The 9,857-nt window shown below is 26.9% G+C and overlaps 1 protein-coding gene across 4 annotated transcripts in view; it reads left to right on the top strand.

Moving 5' to 3' along the window:
* Window positions 1-2,461: 2,461 nt before the first annotated feature.
* Window positions 2,462-9,857, top strand: part of LOC111676414 (transcriptional regulator ovo) — a 52,178-nt gene continuing 44,782 nt past the window's right edge. For 3 of the 4 annotated variants that reach the window (XM_023437332.2, XM_023437333.2, XM_023437331.2), the window contains exon 1: window positions 2,462-3,484. In XM_023437332.2, the coding sequence (XP_023293100.2) occupies window positions 2,851-3,484 (634 nt within the window). In that variant the 5' untranslated portion in view covers window positions 2,462-2,850. The remainder of the gene's footprint in view (window positions 3,485-9,857) is intronic. The other variant, XM_023437335.2, reaches the window with a different exon arrangement.

Below are 9,857 nucleotides of genomic sequence, written 5' to 3'. Positions count from 1 at the left end.
ACAACTCCGGCCTAAACAGACAACAAGAAAACCAAACCGAACCAAACAACAAGTACTCTAACAGAGACACTGCAAGATGTTTGAAAAAAAAAACAAAATAAAATAAAAAACCGGCAAAAATATTAAACATACAAATAACTAAAATAATATTAGTTGTAGTTGTTGTTGCTGCTATTGCTGCTTACTGTTGCAGTCGTGTTTTTTTTTCTTCAATTACCTCTACCTTGACTCTGAAAGTCTTTTGTATCTTTTTTTCAATTTCTTTTTTCATACTCTAAGGCTCAAACTACTTGTAGAGTAATATCAACAACAAGTACATACAAGTTAAACATTAAAACAAAAACAACAACAACAAACAAAATATCCACAAAAACACGAAGAATCATATACGAAGCCGAGTCTTGAGTTACATACGAATTAAAAATAAACAGCGAAAAAAACTGCATGAGAAACGTTATAAATAAATATTTAAAGAGTCCAGAGTATTTTACTCGCTGAGCTAGAGAGCAAGTGTTCTGTGTACTCTCACCTTTTGTACAAAGTTTTACACAAATACCTGTTATTTATGCTCTTGCAAAGGTATCGTGTGTAAGAAGTAAAAAAGATATATACGACGTTAGACTGCTTGAGCTAAGAGAACGAGAGCAGGATGGAAAGGACTTTGATGTACTCTAATGTGGGTACTCGGCTGACCAAGAACTGAACTAGAACAGAATTGAACTAAAACTGAACTTGAACTGAACTATAACTAAAGTAAAATGGAAATAGAATTGAACTAGAACTTTTTTTAACTGGAACTGAACTAGAACTGAACTAGAACTGAACTAGAACTAAACTAGAACTAAACTAGAACTAAACTAGAACTGAACTAGAACTGAACTAGAACTGAACTAGAACTGAACTAGAACTGAACTAGAACTGAACTAGAACTGAACTAGAACTGAACTAGAACTGAACTAGAACTGAACTAGAACTGAACTAGAACTTAACTAGAACTGAACTAGAACTGAACTAGAACTGAACTAGAACTGAACTAGAACTGAACTAGAACTGAACTAGAACTGAACTAGAACTGAACTAGAACTGAACTAGAACTGAACTAGAACTGAACTAGAACTGAACTAGAACTGAACTAGAACTGAACTAGAACTGAACTAGAACTGAACTAGAACTGAACTAGAACTGAACTAGAACTGAACTAGAACTGAACTAGAACTGAACTAGAACTGAACTAGAACTGAACTAGAACTGAACTAGAACTGAACTAGAACTGAACTAGAACTGAACTAGAACTGAACTAGAACTGAACTAGAACTGAACTGCAACTGAACTAAAACTTAACTAGAACTGAACTAGAACTGAACTAGAACTGAACTAGAACTGAACTAGAACTGAACTAGAACTGAACTAGAACTGAACTAGAACTGAACTAGAACTGAACTAGAACTGAACTAGAACTGAATTAGAACTGAACTAGAACTGAACTAGAACTGAACTAGAACTGAACTAGAAATGAACTAGAACTGAACAAGAACTGGACTAGAACTAGAACTGAACTAGAACTGAACTAGAACTGAACTAGAACTAACATAGAACTGAACAAAAGCATTTTACGTCCACCCTCGTATCAAAGCAAACAAACAGCAGGTAAAACCGTTGCTTTGCAGAAACAACAAAAAAGAAAGACTTAAAAGAAAGAAAAAAGTACCCCACCGAACAAAATGTAAGTTAGTAAGCAACAGCAAGCAAACGATCAAACAGAAAGCGAATTAAAAACGAACTGAAAATGAAATACTCGAACAACAACAAAAACTACAGCTAGATGAGCAAATACACTAATATAGGAAAAAAATTTACTCATCACTTAAATTGATCACAGATACACCACCACACACTGACAACAAACACGAAGCATGACTAAAATAAAGGGGGCTTGGAGGTTTACGGCCAAAGTAAATGTATAAGTAATTTCTATGTGTGTGTATAAGTGTGGTATTGGTGTATTTTTGTTTGCTAACGTTTTATTATTGAGCGGCTCTTTAGTCATTCGTTATTAAACGTTACTGTGGAAAACAACGGTTTACGGTTGTTTTGTTAAAGAAATTACAGTGCCAACAACATTTTGAGTATTTGTCGTTTGTTGTTGTAGACGTTGACGTTATTTCTAAGATCGGTTCCTTAGTTTCAAACACACACACACACACAAAAGAAAATTTTAACGCAGCAACGGCACTCGTAAAAACCGCCTGGATATGACTAGACTATAGACCGTTTCAATTAGTAAGAGATGAACCATCATAGAGGATACACGCGTTTTTCTTTTACAAAACATTTAAAAAATCTATAGCAAAGAAATCAAATAAAAGCAAATTTTATACAAAAAGAAATTATAAAATAAGAATTTTTTTATACAAAAAAAAAGAAAAAATATTTTTATAAAAAATTTTTTTGAAATGGAAAATTAAAAGTTTTTTAAAAAACAAAACAAAATTGTAAAGAATTTTTTCTTAAATAAAAATGAAACTAAAATAAACAAAATTTTGAAAATTGATAAGAATAAAAAATAAATTTAAACAATTTAGACAAGTGTTTAAAGTTGTGAAAACAACAAACAGTAATTTAGCATTTTAACACACCAAGGATTAGTGTTTTGTGCTAAAACTGTTTTTAACAAAAAGTGGAATTAAGAAGTAAAAAAAGTGGAATTGAAAAAAAGTGTTTCTTGAGAAAAAATCACTTTAAAAGAAATTATATTTAAATGTCTAACTAAAAACAAAAACCAAAAAAGAAACCCTTTACCCCTTAATAAAAAAATTTAATTTTTTTTTAAATTAAACTTATAACGCAAAAATGCCTAAAATATTTTTAATCAAAAATCGTCTGCATCAGCAGCAACAACGTTTATTGGAATCACAAAATCTATTACAACATAAAAACGATGATGATCGTTTGGTACCACCACTTAGTCCCTCCGAACGGCATCAAAATAATACATCACATTCACCCACACCCTCACCCTATTGTCCAGCCTCACCACCACCACCACCAGAACCATTAGCAACACAACCACCACGTTCACCTGAACCTCAGGATTTTAGTAATGAAAGTCCCAGCTCAAGCCTTAACAACACCTCAGATTCTTTAAAGGCTTTACATATACACCAGCATCAATCCCGCTCTCGTTCACATTCACCTTATGATAAAGTTCTTAATTTAAATAAGAATGATCAGCAGCAATTGGTGGCTGAGGAAGAGGTGGATGATGTTGAGGATCAACAGCAACAGCCCTTAAGTTTGGTCTCAAGTCTTACGTATTTGGGTCGTAAACGTTTTCATCAGTATCATCAGCAATTGTTGCAAAATCGTAATTTGAAAAAATTGGAAAATGATCAAAAGCAGCAACAACAACAACAACAACAGCAAGAACAACAACCAGAACATCAAGAAGAGAATTTGGATAAGGAAAAGGAAGAGTCAGAAGAAGGTGAGTAGTAAAGATTATGTGTTTTTTTTTCTATAAATATGTTTAAAAAATGGCTATAGAACAAAATTTTGTTAAAAAAAAGCTGAAAATTTTAAAAATTTTAGAAAATTAGGGAAATTTCCTTTAAAAAGTGAGTTTTAATTTCCGGGAAATTTTGTTATAATCATCATTTTTGTACAAAACTATTTCATAATTTCTAGTAATTATTTCATTTCTAGTTTCTTATTATGAAGAAAAACAAAATTCAACAAAAAAATTAAAGTTTCGGATTTTGAAAAATTTGTTATAAAGATAAAAGTATTTTCCTATAAAATTTTTTATCAGTTTTTATTCGTATTTGTTTTTTAGATTAGTTTTCTTAAGAAAATATTGTTTTCTTTTAGATTTCCTTAAATAAAGTTTGTTTCTTAAGTCTTTAGTTTTAACTACAAGACAAACTTGTGAAATAAACAAGAGAAAGAAATATGTAATAAAAAAATTTAAAAATTGAAGATTTTTTTTTAATTTTTAAAAGTTTTTTTTAAAAATTTCCAAAATTTTTTCAAATAATTTTTTTAAATAATTTTTTTTTTAATTTTTTAAAAAATAACATTTTTCAAACTTTTGTAAATTTTCACATTTTTTAAGAAAATTTAAACTTCTTAAAAATTTTGCACAAAATTTCTTTAAAAAAACATTGTTTTATGTTAGATATTTTTTGAAAAAAGTTTTTTTCTTAAGTCTTTTGTTTTATTTCATTTATTTGGTGCAAACTTATGAAATAAGCAACAGAAATAAACAGCAGAATTGTAATAAAAAAGATTTTAACATATCAAGATATTTGTTCACAATTTCTTTTAAATATGTTTTTTTAATTTTCAAAATTTTTAAAAATTAAAATTTTTCAATATTTTTAATTTACAAACTTTTGTAAATTTTTAAAATTCTTTAAGAAAATTCATAATTTTTAATAATTTTGCACAAAATTTCTTATCTTGGTTGTTTATTAAATAGTTTTTTTTTTCAAAAATGTTTGATACTTAAGTCTTTTGTTTAAAAAATATACAAAAAGTCGAAATTTCCAACTTTTATATTTTTTTTTAATAATCAAAATATAATTTTAAATTTTCCTGACTTTTTCTTAAATTAGTTTGAAATTTTTTTATCATTTTTCTTTATTTTTAAAATTTATTATTTTTAACACGTTTTTTCAATATTTTGTTAAAAGAAGAAGTTTGTTGCTTAAGTCTTTTGTTTTAAATACTAAAATCAATAGTTTCATCACATTTTGTTAATGTTCTTTAAAAATTTATTGAAATTTTAAAAAGTTTTAGATTTTTCCGAAACTTTAGAAGTTTGTTTCTTAAGTCTTTTGTTTTAACTATTTAAATTATAAAATTTAATCATAATTCTTGATTTTTTTAATTTTAATATTTTTTGAAAACTTTTTCTCAATTTTGTTCAAAGAAGTTTATGACTTTAGTCTTTAGTCTTTCGTTTTAACTTTTTTAATTATTTGCTTTAATTCCTTAACCGTTAAACTTTTCTCTCTTAATTTCAAAACTTTTTTGTCAATTTTGTTTAAAAAAGTTTGTTGCCTAAGTCTTTTGTTTTAACTTTTTTGCCTTTTAAAATTACATTGTGAAAAGTTTGTTTCCTAAATCTTTTGTTTTAATTCCTCAACTTTCAAAGTTTTCTTTCGCAATTTGAAAACCATTTTGTTAATTTTGTTAAAAAAAGTTTGTTGCTTAAGACTTTTGTTTTAACTTTTTTGACTTCTTTTCAAATTTGTTATAAAAAGTTTGTTTCCTAAGTCTTTTATTGTAAAATCCTCAACTTTTACAGTTTTCTCTCTTAATTTGTAAACTTTTTTGTTAATTTTGTTTACAGAAGTTTGTTTCCTAAGTCTTTTTTTAATTCCTAATCTTTTTAAGTTTTCTCTCTTAATTCGAAAAAAATTAAAGAAGTTTTTCTCAATTTGCTCCAAAAAAGTTTGTTTCCTTAATCGCTTGTTTTCTCAGCTAATTCTTTACTTCCTGCTAGTTTTCTTGTCAATTGTTAGTTCCTAGTGCTACACTTTCACGGAATTTTAAATGCTGTTTTTCGATAAACTTACAAAACTTAATTAAATAATTAATAAATTCAGCTTAAAATTAAAAATTTCAAACTTTATTCTCGCAGCCAATACTTTCTTTAAGAATTTCTTTAACAAAAATATTTATGAATGAAATTGCTGTTCAAAAGTCTACCTGCTGTGTAATAAATTAATATAAACCTTAAGAAATTAAATGACTAAAAACAAACTTTCTTTAATAGAAAGATTTCCTAACTTTGGTATCCAACATATTAATTTAGATAAGAATATTTCATTAGCGTAACCCAGCAGGCGAAGATTTTAAGCTTATAAATATTTAAACATTTCTTTAGTTTTAAATATTGTTTGTTGTCTTAACAGACACTAATGAGTAACTTAGAACAAAGCTAAGCTATATTAACGACCTTTAAACATAAAATCAAAAAAAATTATATAATCATAAAGAAATTTAAAAATTATGTAAACGAAAACAAAAACAACAAAATTGTTTAAAAAAGAAGATACTTTTCAAAATGAATGAGAATGTTTAAAATATGAATGAATTTTGGTTAAAGAATACTAACGCAGTTAGCTATGGTTAAAAGTTTTCAAAATGCTTATCTGTCAAGTTAGAATAGCTGTCATTTAAAGGAACTAAATTAGCCAAAAAGTAGCTTGTTGTCAGTTTAAGAGATGAAAATATTTTTTTAAAATGTTAATAATTTTAAAAGCTTTTTTATTGAAATATTCTTATTTCGTTAAAATATCTTTTATTCGTTGTTAGTTCAATGAAAGTGATTGATGTTTTATTTGCTTAAAATTTTAAATACTACTTTTATAATCTTTTAAATTGCGTTTTTCGACTAACAACGTAATTATAATTTTTTTGTAAAACGTTTGTTTTTTACCTAAGTGCAATTTTTTATCTTGGGGTTATTTAGTGTTAAGCCATGTTTAATTAATTTAATAAACACATTACAAATGTTTTAGTTTTTTCTTATACCAGGCCACACCCCCTTTTTATTAAGAAATATTGAGAGAATAACTACTGCATTTAACAGAAAAATTTACAGTAGAACACAAAATAATATGTTCTTTTAGTTCTTTTTAGTAAAAAGAACTGAAGTAGAACTGGAACTAAAACTGAACATAAACTGATCCAGATTTAATCAAAATAGAACTACAATTGAACTGCAGGTGAACTCACACTGAACTAAAACTTAACTAGAACTGAACTAGAACTTAACTAGAACTGAACTAGAACTGAACTAGAACTGAACTAGAACTGAACTAGAACTGAACTAGAACTGAACTAGAACTGAACTAGAACTGAACTAGAACTGAACTAGAACTGAACTAGAACTGAACTAGAACTGAACTAGAACTGAACTAGAACTGAACTAGAACTGAACTAGAACTGAACTAGAACTGAACTAGAACTGAACTAGAACTGAACTAGAACTGAACTAGAACTGAACTAGAACTGAACTAGAACTGAACTAGAACTGAACTAGAACTGAACTAGAACTGAACTAGAACTGAACTAAAACTGAACTAGTACTGAACTAGTACTGAACTAGAACTGAACTAGAACTGAACTAGAACTGAACTAGAACTGAACTAGAACTGAACTAGAACTGAACTAGAACTGAACTAGAACTGAACTAGAACTGAACTAGAACTGAACTAGAACTGAACTAGAACTGAACTAGAACTGAACTAGAACTGAACTAGAACTGAACTAGAACTGAACAAAAAATGAACTGAATTTAGCTCAATATTGTTAGACACTGTATTATTCCCCTTAATATTTAAATTAAAACATTATTGATAAAACTTACTATTTGTCTTAAGCAATAACAGTTGGATTATTTTCTTTCAATTAAAACTATGTGTTTGTTTAAAGTTTTCATCACATAAATTTATTAATTGCATATGTTTGGATTTTATTGAAATGTTTAAAGTGCTATTTTTTAATAGAAATTAATAACAATGACTTAATTTGCCAACTGCCAGTAAGGCCAGTTGTTAACTGTTTGTTTTATTTGCAAACAAGGGAATTTTTATTTAGAAAAAAATTTAAACCGTAAAAAAATCTAGTCTAGACTAGATATAATGGAAAAATTAACAATTTGTTTAAAAACAAATTTAAACAAATGTATTAAACATTTTAAACAAAAATAAACAATAAATAGAAAAATCTGGTCTTTGAACTGGAATTTATATTAAAAAAAACAATTTAAAAAAAAAATTAAACAAATTTATAATATTGACTAATATTAAAATTACATTTAATATTAATATTAAATGTAAAATGTGAAATTATTGCCTTTAGATTTTTCAGAAAAATTCAGCATTACAATTATGTCTCAACAAGATTGGAAGTTTGTGTCTTAAGTCTTTTGTTTGCAAATTTCTATTAAAATTAAAATATTTTATTTTATGTTGATTAGGAAATATTATTTGCTTTTTTCTGTTGCATAAATTTCAAAATAATTGCTTTAAAATTTTCTTCTTTTTTTTCAAAACAATTTTTCTTTATTTTTTAAGCAAACTACTTAAAACCCCATTATGGTTTGCTTTTTTTCTTCAATTCGTAAATTATGCCACAAATATTTGACCTCATCAATTCTAAAGCAATTTACTTTCAAACATTTCCATTTTCAAATGAAATTTTGACTACTTTTTTTGGTTCAGTAAAACCATAAAAAGTTTTAAATTTCTTAAACTAAATTTAAGTAAAACAAATAAAACTTCCTTTTTTGCAGCAAAAAAAAAACGAAAATAGAAAAACTATTACCTAACAATCATCAAATCAAATCAAAAATGAAGAATAGAAAATCACTTTAAGCCAAATAAAGCCGCAGGCATTAATGCAACAGCACAACAGAGAGGCAGCCTGGCCAAAATCATTTAAGCATTGGGAATCAAAAATAATCTTTATAAAATAATAAAACAGAACTTTTTTTTTAAACAAACATGCAAGTGTCTATATAAATACTCAAACTCATACTTAACAGCCACAATTTATGTGTGTGTGTGTATGTATGTATTTATTAAAACACTATGGGTGTTGCATGTTGTGCTGCATGGTGTCTGCAGAAAACCAAACCAAAACCAACCTAGACTAAAGCAGAATTCTTGTTTTTGTTTTTGCACTTTTTGCTTAGGCTTCTTTTGTTTCATGGTAAAGGTTGGGCTGCCACCGAGCTCAAGTTAAGCAAGAAAAACCAACGTGGTGGTACAAAAGATAATAATAATTTCCTTGACTTTGGTATGGCTTTGAAAAATGCATTTGTGGCTGGCTGAGCTTGAAAACCAACTAATGCAATATTACATGCATGTTTATAATGCTAAAGAAAATCACAAAAAAAAAATAAACTAAAGAACTTGATTATCATCTTTTACTTGATTATAATTATAAATATTATTATTATTTTTTTTTTGCTTTTAATATTATTCTTGATTTTGTTGTTTTTTTTTCTACTTCTCTCTATTAAAGTTCTTTATATATGTAAAAATATATATTGTTGCTTTAGCGCACATCTTCACTAGACCATAGAGCATTAAAAAAATATAGCAAAAAACAAAAAAAAGCAAATCTTTATACTTTATATAACTTGTTTTGCTATTTTTATATTACCTCATACAGTTGACTGTTTATAAACTAGTAATAACAAAATTCTAAACTTTGTTAGGGTTTACTGTTCGGTTTTGTACTCCTCTGTATGGAGTATGTGTGTGTGTGTGTGTGTTTGTATGTTGTCTAGCTAAACCAACCATGCAGCCATGTGTATAGAATAATTTAACCAAAACCAAAAACTATTATATATATTTTTATATAAAATCTTTTTATTTATTTTCTTTGTTATCTTTAACTAAAAAACTACACAGAAAAATTCTCAAGCTTTAATAGTTTTTTTTTTTTATAAAATTTATAGTTTTATTTTGTTAACAAAATGTTAAATTGGAATTTTTCCCAAAGGATTTTTCTTTAAATGAGTAACCATCTTAATGAAAAGTTTCTTTAAAAAGAAACTTGCCTTTTGATGTTTTCGGTCATACATTTATTTGAATTTGGAGAAATTTCTAAAAATTATCACAGTTTTCTTTATTAGAATATGAAATTTTGTTTTAAACCCAAAATCTTTGTTTTTTCCATTCTTCTGCAACAACAAAATAAAGTTCGTTTCTTAAGTCTTTTATTTAGTTGCTTCTAGTTCAGTTCTAGTTCAGTTCTAGTTCAGTTCTAGTTCAGTTCTAGTTCAGTTCTAGTTCAGTTCTAGTTCAGTTCTAGTTCAGTTCTAGTTCAGTTCTAGT

Source organism: Lucilia cuprina, chromosome 3 (assembly GCF_022045245.1).
Source record: "Lucilia cuprina isolate Lc7/37 chromosome 3, ASM2204524v1, whole genome shotgun sequence".
In the NCBI taxonomy this organism is placed as follows: Eukaryota; Metazoa; Arthropoda; class Insecta; order Diptera; family Calliphoridae; genus Lucilia; species Lucilia cuprina.
The sequence above is the reverse complement of the archived record's forward strand: the minus strand, read 5'-3'. Positions and strand labels throughout refer to the sequence as shown.